The sequence below is a fragment of the Tiliqua scincoides genome, chromosome 6 (genome assembly GCF_035046505.1).
Source record: "Tiliqua scincoides isolate rTilSci1 chromosome 6, rTilSci1.hap2, whole genome shotgun sequence".
Classification (NCBI taxonomy): Eukaryota; Metazoa; Chordata; class Lepidosauria; order Squamata; family Scincidae; genus Tiliqua; species Tiliqua scincoides.
The window spans coordinates 18522976-18541477 of NC_089826.1; the positions used below are offsets into that span (position 1 = coordinate 18522976).

Below are 18502 nucleotides of genomic sequence, written 5' to 3' on the forward strand. Positions count from 1 at the left end.
ATGAAAGTGTCGACCCAATGTGCGGCGGCAGTGAAGAAGGCCAATTCTATGCTTGGGATCATTAGGAAGGGTATTGAGAACAAAACGGCTAGTATTATAATGCCGTTGTACAAATCTATGGTAAGGCCACACCTGGAGTATTGTGTCCAGTTCTGGTCGCCGCATCTCAAAAAAGACATAGTGGAAATGGAAAAGGTGCAAAAGAGAGCGACTAAGATGATTACGGGGCTGGGGCACCTTCCTTATGAGGAAAGGCTACGGCGTTTGGGCCTCTTCAGCCTAGAAAAGAGATGCCTGAGGGGGGACATGATTGAGACATACAAAATTATGCAAGGAATGGACAGAGTGGATATAGAGATGCTCTTTACACTCTCACATAATACCAGAACCAGGGGACATCCACTAAAATTGAGTGTTGGGCGGGTTAGGACAGACAAAAGAAAATATTTCTTTACTCGGCGTGTGGTCAGTCTGTGGAACTCCTTGCCACAGGATGTGGTGCTGGCGTCTAGCCTAGACGCCTTTAAAAGGGGATTGGACAAGTTTCTGGAGGAAAAATCCATTATGGGTTACAAGCCATAACCCATATGCGTATGGGTATGCGCAACCTCCTGATTTTGGAAATGGGTTAAGTCAGAATGCCAGATGTAGGGGAGGGCACCAGGGTGAGGTCTCTTGTTATCTGGTGTGCTCCCTGGGGCATTTGGAGGGCCGCTGTGAGATACAGGAAGCTGGACTAGATGGGCCTATGGCCTGATCCAGTGGGGCTGTTCTTATGTTCTTATGTTCTTAAGATCAAGAAGCACCAGGCTCTTAATGCTTCCTGCTTCCCTTGTACTGGTGTAATATCTGAAGGTAAGTGGCCATCAAGGGCAATTTGTGCATATGCTTGAGGAGCAGATGCTTCAGAAAGGCACAACTTCTTCATTAATATTTCTGCCGTCCAAAGTACTGAGCAGGCTGTTCTCTAAAAGACTCCAGGGATTTGAGCTTGTGCTTTAAAATTACTTAATCAGACTATTTCCATGCTTAAATGAAGACTTCACTGAATACTACGTGAGTGTCTTCTAATGCTCTTCAGGATCAAGTCCTAATTGCTTTCCCTGCCAGTTGTTTCTACACATGCCAGTTTGAATTACTTAGAGGCCTTCAGAGCCTCCGATTCCAGCTAACAAGTGTCTGGAGATCTTCAAGCCTCCAAAAGCTTATGTACATAGAAATGCACTACTGATATTAAAAGTTACTTTACAAGTTGTTAAAGAGAAGCACTGGGACCCATTGTAGAGATCCCTGTAGATCAATGTTCCACTCTCAGACAAAACACAGCAAGGAAGACAGAGTTGTACTTGCTACAGTGACAGACATCAGACAATTACTGTCAGAAATAAAAATCAATGCAACTAAGATGAAAGGCTTGTTCAAGGGATTAAAGAAATATGCAGACCACTTTTTTTTATAAAGAGTGACTGAAATCAAGAGTGGCCAAAACGAGCATTCAGTTACAACACATAAAAAAGGAAGCTTTGACGATCAAAGCAAAACAGGGCAGTTTGAAACCAAATTTTGCAGTCATTTCTCACAAAGAGCAGGCACTTTCTTCAACAGTATTTTCTGTAACTTCCATATAAGCTGGTAGAAACTTGTGCTTGGGACTTAAAAAAAAAAAGAAGGTATAGTACCAAACACAGGGGATGACCAAATAGGGTAGATAAGTGGAATAAAAAGAATGTTTACAATAAAAAAGAAATCACTACAATAAACAGAAGAACATGCAGGGATGAAACATTTTGTGTGCACAATATTAATACATAAATTTCTTAACCTTCAGTTTCAAGGCGCCATCATTTTTAGTAGCGATGGGTGGCAATTTGCAATGGGATGATGCTACCATTCAGACATTAAAAAAATAATTTCTTTACATTTATTTCAATACACAGAAGAGACAGCTAGGTTTGAAATAATTTTTGTTGCTCTGACAAAATGTGTGTTTCACACATAAAGCAAAAAAAAAAAAGACATAGCTCAAGAAATTGCTACTGCTACAGCTCCTTTTCAACATCATGGCAGAATGAAATACTACAGGAATGAAAACAAAATTGCATAAGTGAAAATAAATTACTCCATTTCTCCTATAGCCTGTTTTGATGCTGAAGATAAGCTCTTCTATATTTCTTTACCCAAGATGTAATTAGTCTTTGGAACTCTTTACACCACAGGATGCGGTGATGGCATATAGCCTAGATTACTTTAAAAGGGGATTGGACAGATTTCTGGAGGAAAATTCCATCACAGGTTACAAACCTCCTAGTTTTAGAAGTAGGCTACCTCAAAGTGCCAGGTGCAAAGGAAGGCACCAAGATGCAAGTCTCTTGTTGTCTTGAGTGCTCTCTGAGGTATCTGGTGGGGCCATTGTGAGATACAGGAAGCTGGGATAGATGGGCCCTTGGCCTGATCCAACTGGCTGTTCTTATGTTCTTAAAATTTCAAAGTCAACAGCTATCTATGGATGCTATGGTTTAGTGAGTAAAATGGTGGGCTTACACATTGGAAACCAGTTTCAAGCCCTCTTCAGCCACAAGAGATTATTACGTGAGTAAGCTATGTCTAAAAATGTTATGCACGAATAGGAAAACTTGCTTTGGGGGCCCTAGAAGATAATAGCATGTGTCCCATATGGACAGCTGATTATATCAGATAAAAACTGGTAACCTTTAACATCTGTGGAATCAGGTCAGTTTGCTTCATGTATAAGCCAAAAGCAGTTTAGGCCAAACTGAACTGATCTAACAGCAGGAGGAGAGCCATTCTATCAAGTGCAGGGTAACAAGAGACTTCTGGCTATTAAATGGATCACACTATCTCTGTGGCAGACACAACAACAAAGGCTTACTGCCCATCACATACCCACTTCTGGAAGTAAAGGAAGTGGGTAGAAGGAATCCAAAACCCAATACCATAGTCCGGGAAGATATGCCAAGTACCTCATTTGCATGGTTCAGGGAAAGGGTGTGTTGCAATGCCCAAAAGGATGCCAAGTAACAGTCATAGCCCTTATATATACAAATTCTTGCCCCTGCTATGCAGTCTCTTGTTCCTCCATGTTTGTAGATCCCAGGCTAGTTCCTATTCACCAGTCACTCCTCCTATTTTGTATTAACTCCAGAGCTAACTACAAGTGACAATAAGCAGCCCCCCGAAGTCTACAAAAATATGTCAGATACATTACTTTTATTTAAACATTTGTATCCTGTCTTTCCAAAGTTCAGAGAGCTACACAAAGTTTTTTTTTTTTAAAAAAACACAACAGTAATAAGTTAACTATAAACAATAACAATTAATTATTAGGCATAGCAAACTACAAAGGGCACAAACTACAAGAACAGTGACAATGGCACAACAGATATTAGCAGCCAAATGCATTTCAAAATAGATGGGGTTTTTACTCTCTCGAAAATGACAAGGACAAAGAGTTCCTAATCCCTTTGGGGAGGTCATCTCACAAAGAGACCACAATAAAGGTCCTGCTCCATGGGACTGAAGAGCATGAAATGATAATAGGCAGGGCCCAGCTTGTAGAATGCAAATAGTGGAAACTTATTTCCCTTAAGCTTCTTTATATCTTGTACAAATTCAAATGTTATTGTATGCTCCTGTCCAAGATTTAAGTAAAGCATTAGCAATATTCGGCCAACAACAAGTAGGCGAAAGGAAAACACAACTTTTCTCTCTGACTAGTTTTAATAAGCTCTCACGAGCAGGCCTACATTTTATATTCACCTTACAATATTTTGAAAGGAAAGCTAATTTTTTAACCCACTGGAGCTGGATAGCATCATTGTAATAGTTGTCGTGCCTCATTACATTTAATTTGAGTGAAAAAATAAATTCCATTTTTTAGTAAGAATTGTACTATAAATACAACAAAATACTATTTGAATGCTTACGCTTAAGAGTCTAATCAACCGTTGTAAAAGGTAGATTAGGTAAGAGTACGATGTCCAACACTGGAGCATAAAATCGCAAAAACAAGGTCATTCCAATCATTTTTCAAGGAAAAAATTCTGAAGAATTTCTCATGTAACGTTCATAGACACTATTACAGTATTTAGAATATTTAATAATATTTAATAATAGAATAAATAAATAGAATATTAAATAATATTTAGAATATTTACATACTGCTTTTCACAAAGCTATTTATACAGAAAATAAGTGATTCTAGGACACCACTGTCGATGGTGACAAAAGCCACTGAGAGGTCCAAGAGCACCAACAGGGACACAACAGGGACTCAGTCTAGTCTTCAGCACAGGTTATCAATCCTACTGTTGGACTGGTCCCAAGTAATGCTCCCAACATTGGTTTTTCATGTTTAAAATTAGGTGAATCAGCCTCATATGGCCTTGTCCCTGCCTGAAACACAGATAAGAAGACTACAACGCTAACAGGAAGCAGGTTGGATGGTAAAATCAACGCAATGCTAACAGGATGCGGACAGCAAAGGAAACAGGGAGACATAGGAGAAGCAGCAGGAACTGCAGAGGCAGATAAGTAATTTGCATGATTTGGGGGGGGGATTTCCTTCTTTCCCTATACTTTCTGAAGTGCACGGGAGGCCCAGACTCCATTTCCCACCATGGAGAAGTTTTGTATATACATGCAAATGTACACCCACCCATAAGAAAGGGTGCCTCTGAGTATGTAAAGAGTGTCTGTCTCTTAAGTACACCATCTGTTTTCAGATCCCTTGCTTGGTTCTAGGGAACTGCAGCCAATGGCCAATAGGTCAAAGAAGCCATAGGTCAAAAAAGTTTGGGAACCACTGCTTGAATAAAGGAAGGGAAAGACGATGCCTTTGTGTTACAATAACTTCAGCCCTTTGACACTTGGAAAGAATTGGAATTTCATTCTATAATCACAAGGGGAGGTAATCCAGGGAAGACAAACAGGCAACTCTCATCTGGGGTGACCAAATGTGCAGGTAATTCAGAGCCCAATCCTATGCTCGGCGGCACAGCTCCGTGCCGCCAAGCACTATTGCAAACATGCCATAAGGCACGTATGTCAGCCTCACCACCAGGCTCCCACCGGCGCTAGCCCAGCGCTGGCCGGTGCTGGGCTAGCATGGGCCGGTTGCCCAGGTTCTGCAGCTCAGCGGTCTCCTGGACCGCCGAGCCACAGAACAGTAAGCAGCGGCGGGGAGGATGTATAGGCGGGGGCAGGGAGGGGGGAGGCGTGATGGGGAGGTGTGATGCGGGGAGGGGGGCAGGCTGGAGGCGTGCCTGGGGAGGGATGGGAGGCGGATCCACGGAGCTCCACTCTGCAGGAGCACTTGTGGAGGTTTGCGCGCCCTACACGAGTGCCTTTACCTTACTGTCGACCTTTAGGTTGGCAGTAAAGTGAGTAGCCCCATTGCGGGGCCCATTGCGGGGCTGCTTATCTTACTAAGGGGAAGGGGACGAAAGTCCCCTTCTTCCGAGGTGCCTCCCGCGGTAGCTCGGGAGGCGCAGGATCCGGCGGTAGCCCTTCTTGGTGCCGCCGAGCCTGGGTGCCGCGGGCAGCTCAGGACTGGGCTGTTAATTGGCAATTCCTCAATTATCCTGTCAATGAAAGAAAAAGGAGAGAGAATAAAAGAAAATTATTCTCTGGGATGTCGAGAAACTTACAGTTTCAACCTGCCTGGAATTTCCCTCACCAGTTACAACTAGGTTTGAAAACTCATTTTTCCACATAAACTTTTATATCAAGAACAGTACTCTTAGTTCACATTTATCAGTCAACAAAAATATTGCCCTTTTGTCTGAAATTAACAGTGGCTTTGCAAGCACACGTCCCAAGATTATGTCAAAATATGTAATTTAATTGTGGATCACAGGGACTATGATCTGCAGCTCCTGTTTATTCAAACTATGTTTTGATTTTACATTTTCTACAGAATTCATTTTGTTACATGTGTATATATGAAAATTAATTTTAAAAACAAGCAGCAATAAGAACTAATTTAATCATTGAAGTCTAAGACCTCTAGGTAAAGAAATTGTGGGTGGATGAAAGCAACAAAGTTTGGCAAGGAAAAAGAATCTAACACACTGGTTTTGTAGACTACGGATGTCAAAGATCCGTCATCTTTCTTCTACGATTAAAATGGAGTTTGCATTGATTCTTTTACTCTCCATATTTCATTTCCTTCTCTCCCTTGCAGTAAAACTGACAGGTCCCTAATTGGATTTAAATTTTAAAACATCTAGCAAGCACATTCAAATTTAAATATTGGTATCTCAGTAATTTTCCCCCCAATGGATATGTGGCACACAGAGACACTGTGGCCTAGTGATAAATATAATATATTCACAGTAAATGTAGAGTGACATCATATTGTAAAAAAAAAAAAATCAGTTTTATTACTTTATATCAGCCACTATCAGGCAGTTATGCTAAGTCATTCATGTACTAACAGCCTTCACAATTATTACAGAAGAAGCAGAAAGCCAGGAACTTGAACTGATTTAGTTAAATTTAACCCACAGAAGTAATAAGTTCAGAAAATCACTAAAAAGCTTAAACACAGACATAAGAATAAAATTTTTCTAAATACTAAATTATTTTGTAATTTATACAAACTAATTTTTTAACTTGTTAATTCCTCTTTTTGTAAACATGTTAAGAAGTAATGACGCCTTGCTGTTCTGTAAGCTACACTTAAGATCTGCAAAAAGGCTGTGTGTGTGTGTGTGTGTGTGTGTGTGTGTGTGTGTGTGTGTGTGTGTGTGTGTGTGCGTGCGCACCTCTGTCTGTCCTTGGTATGCAAGTATGCATGGTGTGTTGCTAATTGTTTTATAATAGCTGCCTTGGAGTCACATTTACTACATGCACCTGAATAAAAGTGGAGGTCTTGCAGAAGGAATAATACATTTGCCTCAAATGGTAGGGTAAAACAAAATCAACACATAAAATCTGCTCATTTTGCAAGGAGATTACCCATCCCTATGCAATTATTCCATTCAGATTTCAGTGGGCTTATGTATGGAAAATAGGCATAAGGCTGGACTATAGATGTCTAGAATAGTGGTTCCCAAACTTTTTAGCACCAGGACCCACTTTTAAAAATGACACTTCCAGAACCCACCTAGCTGTACAAGCCTTTTTAAAAAGTGTTTCACTTTATCAGTCGCTTAAGCCTCTATTTTCATCATTCTCACAATTGGGGTGGGGAGTGTCTTCTGGAGCATTTGATGAGCTCAACATTCATCAGATTCGGACCATTCTAATGGCCTTGCATTCCCCCTCGCCTGGCCTTTGATAAGAGCCAAGACACAGTCGCCTACTTGCAAGTAAACAAGCACTCATGGATCGCTTTCCATAGGCTCAGGATATTTTCCTTGTCACCTGGGGGGAGGACACAGACAACTTTCTTCTCAAGAGAACTCTATAGGCTACCTGATTTATAAATGCCAATGGGCAGAAATGGGCAAGTCCAGCGTGGCTTGACTCAAGTCCTTCATCCAATGATCCAATGGTTCCTTCAGAGAGGGAAAAGAGAATCCGCTCCCATCTACCCCCCCCCCCCCGATACAAAAGCAAAATATTCTGCCTCCTGGTTGGAACTTCCCTACTGCTTTGCTGGTCTGAATGATAGCCCTACGAGGTCTATCATGCCACAAAAAATGTAAAGCAAGCACACCCAGACACAGACAGACTTGAGACTGCATGCATGGGGACCAAGTGCCTAGTTAGCGGCCTCAGACTCATATTTTTGTAACTTGGACTCAAGTCATCTAATCTGAATTTCCATCTTTGCCAAGGGGTGCAGCTATAATGGTGACTGGGCAGCAATGCTCCCCCCCCCCCAAGTAGCAGCTTGTTTAACCCTTGATGCACATTGCCTAATCTGCCTTACCAGTTCCACAATTCGGTGGGTCCCAATTCATATTTTGGAGACTACTGGTCTAGGATTTACGGAAATAGGGCAAGAGTCCAGGACATGAGCAATGAGAAGTGCATGGGTAGCAATGAAAAGTGCATGGGAAAGAAAGAAATAGGAGAAGAGGAAGTAGGCTGTCCAGGAAAAATGTAAAAAGCAGTGGGAAGGCAAAGGAAAACTGGTCAGGGCCAGATGAGGAGCCTAAGAAAGAAAAATAAAACTAGAGGCAAAGGAAGGGGAAGCAGAAACAAAAGGGGACATGAGGCAGTGAGCAGACGCAAACCAATAACAAAAAAGACAGAGCTAAGACAGAAGAGAACAAGGAAGATAAAGAAGAGCTGTCAGTTGCCTGTTTCTGCACAGATTTGGGGGCACACTCCCATATACCAGTGGCGTCGCTAGTGGGGTGTGGGCTGAACTGGATGACGCGCAAGGGGGGGTGATGCGCAAGCTAAAATCACGGTGATTAGGAGTAACCCCATCATATTATATACTGTTGGATGCAGAATTTCGAGCGGAATGCAATGCAAAAAATCTGAGTGAAATATCTCCTTTCTATCAAAAGTTATGGCCAAAAAACTGGAGAACAAAAATGCATGGATCCCTATGGAAAGTGAGCCGTATCGCGCGTTTATTCGTGAGTAGGCGAACTTGCCTTAGTCCGACGGAAAGGGCAGGCTGAGAGGAATCCAAGAACACCAGAATGGTCCTGATCCAATGAATGCAGCCCCCAAAAACACCTGAGAAGGAAGTCCCTCCCCACAAGCAGATGAATGTAGTGAGCCCTATGGAAAGTAAAACTAAGCCTCACGTTCGAGTTTACTCATGAGTAAGCAAGCATGCCTTGGTTGGTGTGGAAGATCAGGTGAAGGAGAGTGCAAGGCTACCAGAATGGTCCTGATCCTATGCACCTGGAGCTAAACAGTATTCAATTAATATTCTTAATCAGTTTTTGAGTTGTTATATTCTGAGCACAGCATTAGCAACTGATGTTTAATCTCAGATGCTTTCTGGATAGCACATGCTCAGCTTTGACCTTCCTGAAGTTTAGGGCCATATACTCAGTCCCTTGGCCATGTGTAAACAGCTCCCTTACAACTCCATTCTCACCTAATTCATTTATTTTTTTTGCATTACTGTGGCTGTTAAGTGGTACTTGATTATGAAGTGAAAAAGCTACCAAGTTTTGGTCATGCATTTTCTGAAAACTGGATCTATATCATGTTATTTGATCATCTTAAAAAGCCCAAACATTAATACAAGTGAGAATGAGAAAACTAAGTGAAACACTTAGCATTTGAGGTGCTTATTCTTAACGTAGTGGTCTGAGAATTCAGCCCTGATTTAAAGACCTCCAATTATTTTGGAATGTAATATTACGAGCCAACAAGCAAATAGAAGAAATAATTAGTTTTCACACTACAGGGACTTTTATATAAAAAAGTCCTGGGCAAAGTCATAGAAAAAGTGGACACAACTACCTTCATGTGATCTGTCCAATTAATTTTGAAGATAAATTCTATTTGTTACCTAAGTAATTTCCTGTGGGAATGTGCCAGGAAACGTAATGAGTTTGTGATGGTGAGTCAAACAGTAGCTTTTGTAACTAAAGCAATGAATGAATTATGGCGAAGTGCACTGCTCCACATTGTTACTAATTATTTGTTAAACATCAAACACATGAAAAGTAGTTGATGCTGCAAAGACTCATATCACCTACCAGACACAAAGTGGAAGAGATAATGATGAATGAGATCCCTAAGTAAGCATTCCTATTTTCTAAAGCAAAATTGTCTCCATTGTTGAATATACATATTTCATAGTTGTTTCCTTGTACTTTACAAATACGCATGAATATCCGAAGAATACTTTTCTTTTACTTGCAGTAACAAGGACCCAATCTTTGTTCAGTTGGGGGGGGGGGTTATGTCCTGATACTATTCATATTTACTCAGAAGTAAGCCTCAGTGAATTCAGTCGGAAACTTCCAGATTAGCATACATAGGATTCCAGCCTTAAACTAGTTTTTCTCAAATCGCACACACCATTGGTGTCTGAGAGGAAGGCCCTCTGAGGGGTTTTGGAATTTTTATCAGGGACCTTTGTTTTGGACCCCTTCCCAAAGGGGGAGGAGTGGGGAGGGGACAAAACCAGGCAGGGGGAGGGTAGCAACAGTTGGAATAGCTTTTGGAGCCCAGATCTACCAGGTTTCCCAACACAGAGCCCAGGTGTACCTGTCTTTGTGGCATTGGCAGCTAGATGCACTAACACAGAAAACCAAACACACTCCTAAGTCTCTCTAAAATCTTTTAAATATAGAAAAGCATTTACAGCAACTGTTACCCTGCACATGCCCAATCTCGTCTGATCTTGGAAGCTAAGCAGGGTCAGGCCTGGTTAGTACTTGGATGGGAGACCGCCTGGGAATACTGGGTGCTGTAAGCTCATACCATAGTCTTTCAAGACTGAAGGTTGCCAACCATTCCAGAAAATTATCATCAAATTTAGGCTCACACTGGAATGGAAAGTGTCCTTGTGTACCAAATCTGCAGGAGCTGTAGTCCTGCGGCTGTGTCCGTAAGCTCCTATCCACTCCTTCATGGTAAGTGGATCCAGAAGCCAAAGAGCTACTGTAGCAGGCCAGTTTCTTCCCAGATTTGACACTGTGTTAAGGAGTGTCACATATGCATTCCTCAGTGTGGTGCATATGGCTTGCAGCAGAAGCCATGTGTCCCCGGTATCCCACTTGGGCAGTGAGTCTCAGTGAGATAGAAAATTGTAAGATCCCAGATAATTTCTGCGCCCCTGTCTTTGGCTCCTGGGCCCCCTTTTTTGATCCTGGGCCTCGGTACAAATTGCATCCTTTACCCCCTAATGGGCCCTGCACATACCCATGCAGCGAAGCAAACTGCTTTAAACACTGCTTTAGAAATTGTTTCAAAAGCAGTTCGTAATATGGGGGGGGGGGGGAGCAAAGAAACAAAAGCAGTTCAAAGAAGCAAAAGTTAAAAATTTCACTGATTTAGTGCAAGTCCTCCGTGTGAGCATAAACAGCTCCATAAATTCTGGGCAATAACTTCATCCTCCTTTGGCTTCATATGTAATAACTGGTTCTCCATTTCAAGTGGAAGTAACTCATAAAACCATTTGCAAAACTTCAGGTTAAACTTAATTATGAGAAGAGATTGCTTTATAATGTGAACCACAGCATTTGATAATACTTTCATTAAATTAGTGCAAGTGATTTTTTATTAGATTACTATAATTTTAATGAAACACAAATGAACATCTGCTGACACAATTGTTGTACTTCAATTTTATTTAATGCAATTGTCTCACAGCACTAAAATACATTTTCCCTGATCCAGAAATCCTCAGCCACATGCACATAAGAGCTCTCCCACTGAAGAGATGGGTCAACATTCCTGGGGAAAAAGGGAATATCTAGAACCAGTTCTCCCATTCCTCACAGCACAATCCTATGTCTACTTAGAAGTCCCATTATAAGAACATAAGAACAGCCCCACTGGATCAGGCCATAGGCCCATCTAGTCCAGCTTCCTGTATCTCACAGCAGCCCCACCAAATGCCCCAGGGAGCACACCTGATAACAACAGACCTGCATCCTGGTGCCCTCCCTTGCATTGGCATTCTGACATAGCCCATTTCTAAAATCAGGAGGTTGCACATACACATCATGGCTTGTAACCCGTAATGGATTTTTCCTCCAGAAACTTGTCCAATCCCCTTTTAAAGGCATCCAGACCAATGCCATCACCACATCCTGCGGCAAAGAGTTCCAAAGACCAACCACACGCTGAGTAAAGAAATATTTTCTTTTGTCTGTCCTAACTCTCCCAACACTCAATTTTAGTGGATGTCCCCTGGTTCTGGTGTTATGTGAGAGTGTAAAGAGCATCTCTCTTTATCCTTCCCGTGCATAATTTTGTATGTCTCAATCATGTCCCCCCTCAGGCGTCTCTTTTCTAGGCTGAAGAGGCCCAAACGCCTTTCCTCATAAGGAAGGTGCCCCAGCCCAGTAATCATCGTAGTCGCTCTCTTTTGCACTTTTCCGTTTCCACTATATCCTTTTTGAGATGTGGCAACCAGAACTGGATACAATACTCCAGGTGTGGCCTTACCATCGATTTGTACAATGGCATTATATTAGCCGTTTTGTTCTCAATAACTTTTCTAATGATCCCAAGCATACAATTGGCCATCTTTACTGCCGCCGCACATTGGATCGACACTTTCATCGACCTGTCCACTACCACCCCAAGATCTCTCTCCTGATCTATCACAGACAGCTCAGAACCCATCAGCCTACATATGAAGCTTTAATTTTCTGCCCCAATGTACATGACTTTACACTTACTTACATTGAAATGCATCTGCTGTTCACTAGGGCTTACTCATAGGAAAGCATGTGTAGGATTGCAGCCTTAATTAGATGCATCCATGACAAACAGCTTTTATTTTTAATGTAAACTGCAGATTCACCTCATAATAATTTTCCGTATTAAAAAAGGAGAAAAATAGCATTTCCGAAATTTACTATAGCAGGCATGTCCAACAGGTAGATCGCGATCTACCTGTAGATTGCAGAGGGTTCAGAGGCAGATCGCCAGCCCCACTTGGCTCCATCTCTCCAGCAGCTCGCCCTGTTGTTAAGGAGAGAGCTCGTGCTGGCAGGTCATCTGCCAAGGGCTTGCAGCCGCTGCTGATCCTTTGCCTGTCTTTTTTCCCTGCCTGCGGGAATCTTGCCTGCGGGTGAATTGGGGGTGCTTGTTGTTTTCGTGCCTATAGTTTGTGGGTACACCAGGGGGCCGCCACCCGCACCCCATGATGAGACGCCACAGGTCCGGCATCAAACCTGGTCTCCTGCCTCTCAGAATCACCCATTCCTGCCCCCACCCCAACACCCCTTAGAAATGTGTTATATACCGGGCGATATCGATTCGCCCAGGCTTTAACTGAATACACTTACCGTATTAGTTGTGTCGTGTGCTGGTCATTGGTCACTTTATAGTTCGCTTTCATTAAACGTTTTCAGGCAGACACAACAAAGTGTCAAGAATTTGGTGATTGTGGCGGGCTTTTCCAGTTTTGTTCTAACTTGCCTTCGGATTGGTTCAAACCACTGTAACTTTTGCTTGCCTCTGCAATTTTATTTTGCCTAGCCTTTGCGTTGATTCTACACTGCAATTTTATTTCGCCTTGCCTTTGCGTTGATTCTACACTGTGTGCAGAATTTATTAAATCGCGTGTGGTGGTACTTGGCGGTATTTGATTTTATTTGGTTTGCTGGACAGGTGTTTGAGTTTTTTTTATTATTGCTTGGTGGTATTTGATTATTGGTGCCAGTATGATGAATTCTTATTTTTACTTCTAGAACTGCATGTGTGGTTTTGGCATCTCCAGTCCTTGTACTGCACATCATCCAGAGGTCTTCAGTTCCTGTTGATCTTTAATACTTTGGGACAGTGACAGTTTTGGACCAGATTCAGCCAGTGTTTATACTAACTTAGCAGATTTGGCCTTCTTACATCCAGCCACCCAGTATGAGTGTTCCAAAGAAGAGCAAAACCTACTCACCCAGTATGAGTGTTCCAAAGAAGAGCATCACTTTCATGATGAATGGGAAATGGACTACTTCTTCATCATGGTGAAAGACAAGTGTTGTTGTCTAATTTGTAACACCCCAGTATCCTTGCCCAAAAAGGGTAATCTGGAACGTCATTGTAAGGCATCAAATAAGTTTGATGCTGATTTTCCACCCAAAAGTGAAATTCGTAAACTGAAGCTCAAAGAACTTAAATCAAAATCGGCTACTCAGCAACAGTTGATGGCAAAGCCAAGGTCACATTCGGTCAATGCAACCATAGCATCCTTCAAGGTCAGCAACCCAATCGCAAAGAAATGCAAACCTTTCACTGAAGGGGAATTTGTAAAAGATTGTTTTCTTGAAGCAGCTGACAATCTTTTTGAAGGATTTAAAAATAAGAAAGAGATTATAGCTGCTATTCAAGATGTACAATTGTCAAGAAACACCGTCGTGCGGCGAATAGAAAAGATGTGTGGAGACACAACTGAATAATTGTTGGAGGATGTTTCAAATTGTGTTGCTTTCTCACTCCAACTGGCTGAATCTACAGACATAAGAGACATAGCGCAGTTACTAGTCTTTATCCAGATGGTTTTTGAAGACTTCAGTGTTAAAGAAGAACTACTTGGAATGATGTCTTTAAAAGGGAGAACTACCGGTCAGGTAGTTTTGCTTTTGCTTAATTTGCTTAACAGCTGATCACATCCAAGTAAATGACAGAAGGTTCATTAAAAATGGGGGTGGGTGGGAATCCTCCAACTTTATTGGGTTAAAAGTTAATTTGAAACTAATTTGAAACTTAATTTTCATGGTGGTAGATCACTGGCACTTTTGGGCAGAAAAAGTAGATCACGACCTGTTCGAAGTTGGACATGCCTATACTATAGGATATCACTAGCCTAAACTTCAAAGATACCTGATTTGCATTTTCCATAACAGAACAGGTTACAACACAATGATTTATGGATGGTGAAGATAACATAAATTTGGCCTTGGTACTAAATGGTACAATAAATAATTTGGAGGATCCTTCCAGCAACATAGATCAGCAACTACAATCTTAAGGACCCTTTAACACATGTGTAAGGGCCTAGTTACACAAAAGCTTTCCACAAAGATGCTTTCCACAGTTGAGAGCAAAATGCTGCGACTAGATCCTACAGTGTGTTTTAATCTGTGGCTTGAAGACTCAAGCAACATTTTATACTATGTTTTAAAGGGCCATCTTTCTTTGGACAACAAGCCAGGCTATGCTATGCAAAGCTAAAATCACCAAGCATAATGTTTATCCATGGGCTAAGGAAAACAATGAATACTCAATACTGGTTAAGAATTGGCTGCGAACTGGGATGTGGGAAACTGGTTTAAAGTGCCCCATAGTTTATGTTAATTATAATTAAGTGTTACATGTGCACCAAGCAAACCACAGTTAAGGCAGTTTCCCCACTTCCCCACTTATGTTAATTATAATTATTTTAATTATTATAATTAAGTGTTACATGTGTTACATGTGCACCAAGCAAATCACAGTTAAGACAGTTTCCCCACTTCTTTAGCCTCTCTGCTTACAAGATGACAATCTGTATTTGCTGGTGTCCACCCATACATACCCCCTGGAACAGGGCTTAGCTAAGCAAACTAATTTCACTGCACATTTAGGATATAACAGTGGACAGACAACACCACAAACCATGGGGGAAAAAATGTAAATCAACATACCTGGTATATCTGTTTCCACCTTTGAGAAATCTTCCCTAAATGTACCACTAAGAAAAGAAGTATGCTTTCTCTTAGCCATTGCTGTTCGGGGAGGCATGTACTCGCTTTTACATTGAGATTTCTCAAATGATTTTTGAACATCATAGGAACCTGGTGGTGGAGCTTCCTGCAATATTAAAGAAAGAATTAGTTTATTTATATCCCATCTTTCCCCAAGGCAGTTTACAGCATTTATTTTTTTCCTACATATTATTAGTCCTGTCCCCAAGGGGGCATAATCTTTTCAAAACAAAAAACACACTTTTCTCCTCTTCTGCATCCCAGAGCCTTAAGTGATAATAAGGCCATGGAATGGGGGGAAGAGACATACTCCACTTAAGGGGGTGGCAGCAACTGGAGCTGGAGACGGTGGATCTTGGTCTGCTACCTTCCTCTTCTCCTCCTTTGCAACTCAGGGCCATTGGTGAAGAGATACTTCAGTGTAGCTAAAGTAGCCTAACATTTAGCACGCATGTTACAGGCAGTGCAAATTGTACCTCTATTACAGATAAGCCACAACCATCTACCAGAAAGATTTACATCCAGTTTATTTTTAGATGTATACCCTGCCTTTCAAACAAAATAAGAATTCAAAACAAGTCAAGAAACCTTTATCCTCTGGCCAATGACACTTCTACTTGCTACTCAAATCCCCAGACAATGTGGCACTTGGATCAGAGCTCTTTTAGGGGAGGGAGGATTACCTCCTTATCGCTGCTCCATTCTCTGGTCAATGGTAAGGGTCAGACTGATCTTCATTTTGCCATGGTGTCCAGCCTGGACAGTTGTGCAACAAGTGCAATGTCAACTGTGGTCCAACCCTGATATTATCTCTGTCCAACAACAGAAGCCAACATTGAACTATTTACAATAAGGGTGCCATGTTGGTCACACTGCACAGAGTACAGATAATTCACCCATGCAGAATCCAAAAGGCCTTTTGAGCACCACTGCATTGATGCAACCAGCAGACTGGTTAACTGGCACAGAAAATGCATCTTTCCCTCTCAAAATACTGCAATAAACGTAACACTACACTGTGCAGTAGGAAGCTCAACCACCAAACATTAGGAGTTTTAATTTATCCCTTTTTTAAAAGACAGGTGATTATTTACATTTATATACTGAGTGTGAAGTGATAATGTATTTCCTTATTCAGCAATTCTTAATTTAACAGTTCGTGTTTCATTCCAATTGAAGAGTGTTAATTTATTATCCAAGATGAACCTGTTTACTTCAAATTTAATAGTTTCCAATTAAGCTAAAACATTTACTCTTCCATCATTTATAAACTCTTTCTGCTAAGTTGCTATATTAATATTTTTAATCAACATCAAAGAAACATTACTATTAATAATCATGATAATAATTCTAGGTTAGCTATCAACTGTTGCAAGCACCACACTTAAAATGCAAGTGCCTTAAAACAGCAGCTAAGAGCTTCTGATACAAGCATACAAATACTTAGTTTCATTTTAGAAACCATTTTAGGGTTTCTATTATAATTTTTACAAAAAGAAATACTTCAGAGTTACATTGCCTGCATTTTAAAAGCTCCTGTTTTTTGAAATCATAATCCCTAAATGTAGGGCATCAGGAGGGGGTTGCAACTCTGGAAAGAGAAGTAGTGCAAACAAGTTTCTTAACAGAATAGACCTTAACACAGAGAGATAAATAGAGACACACACATTACCTGGACCCTGGATACTTCACTGGCTGCAGGAGCCATCCCAAGAGCCAAGAAAGAAATCAGCTACTGTCCCTCAAAACAGCTGAACTATTAAATTGAGCATTATTTAGGACAATGATTCCTGTATAGAGATCAGGATCCACTGGGTCGCAATAGCTCTCCTGGCATGTTGCCTCTTGCATTATCACCTTGGCACATGGAAGGATGTACAAGTTTCTTAAATCTTCCAGCATTTTATTTACTGTGGCTAACTAGATCAATATTGGTCTGGAGGTCTGGTCTAGAGGGTAGAGCCTCCATTTGCCTGAAGATTAACATCCACAAGGTCGCCAGTTCGAGGCCACCGGCACCGTGCGACCTTGAAGCAGCTGGCAAGCTGCAGCTGAGCTGTTCCATCTGCTCGGAGCGTGGGGAGGATGGAGGCCAGAATGTTAAACCAGATCGGAGTGTAACACCTTGAATGTGGTGGTTCTTGAAAGAGAGAACCTTCTTTCAATTTGTAAAAATCCCTGCGTGGATTTAATCAGCCTGCCTGTGTAAACCGCCTTGAATAAAGTCTTGAATAAAGACCAAGAAAGGCGGTATATAAATACTGTATATTATTATATTATTATTATTATTGGCATGAATTTCTTCTGTTGTGTCACTGTATATTCCTCCAGTCTTAGACACTTTATCTTTTATGAAAAAAGTAACTCTCACTGGTTAAGGTAACCCCTTAACACATTCACAATGACATTTAGGGCTAAGTCAGAAAAGATGCTAGGGATAGAAGAGCTCTAAGTGGCAGGTCTCTAACAAAATCATAGAATGTCAGTGTTTGAGGGATCTTGGAGGTCATCTAATCCAGTCTCTGTTCAGTGCAGTCAGGTGGTCAGCCATCATTTGCTTGAAAACAGCCAAGAAGGGCCAACCCACATTGCACAAGGCAGACAGTCTCAGTGCTCTTATAGTTAGGAAATTATTCCTCATGCCTAGCTTAAATCTGCTTCCCCATTGCTTCAATCCATTGGTTTTAATCCTGCCTTCAGGAGTCACAAAGAATAACTCCAGTAAGTTTATAACTCCAGTCACGAAGAAGAACTCCAGTAAGTTCATCAGTACATGCTCCTGTCAACATTCACACAATCATTTCTGACAGAAGAACCAAGTGCCAGAATCTCACTGCCATTCCACGTGTCAAGTGGATAACACTTCAAGCCTCTAAATTATTATGCAATTGGCAACTTGTAGCCCAAATATATCAGCATTTTTCTTGATTATAGCACAGGTGAAAAGCGTGTTCCTTTCACCATGCCCAAATTCCTATGAAGGAATAGAGTCATTGTGCACTATTACAAGGGTGAAAAGACCAAGAATTCTGGCTCCATCATGCCTGCAGAATGTTGAAACAACAGCCAGTCAGAGAGGAACAAACGATGGGTGTTTATATACGGCAGTTTAAAATGCCCCAGGTCAACACTTTCCAAAGTGTGAGCCGTGAGCCCAAGCACAGTGGTTCACAATCTGGGCCCTCTTGTTGATC

At 41.4% G+C, this 18502-nt stretch overlaps 1 protein-coding gene and 1 pseudogene across 1 annotated transcript in view; one reads left to right on the forward strand and one right to left on the reverse strand.

Annotated features, from left to right (window-relative positions):
* Positions 1-18502, reverse strand: part of STPG2 (sperm tail PG-rich repeat containing 2) — a 290626-nt gene that overhangs the window by 164946 nt on the left and 107178 nt on the right. The window contains exon 12 of the mRNA XM_066632982.1: positions 15249-15414. Coding sequence (XP_066489079.1) covers positions 15249-15414 — 166 coding nt within the window. The remainder of the gene's footprint in view (positions 1-15248; positions 15415-18502) is intronic.
* On the forward strand, positions 10247-10366 carry LOC136656493 (5S ribosomal RNA; annotated as a pseudogene).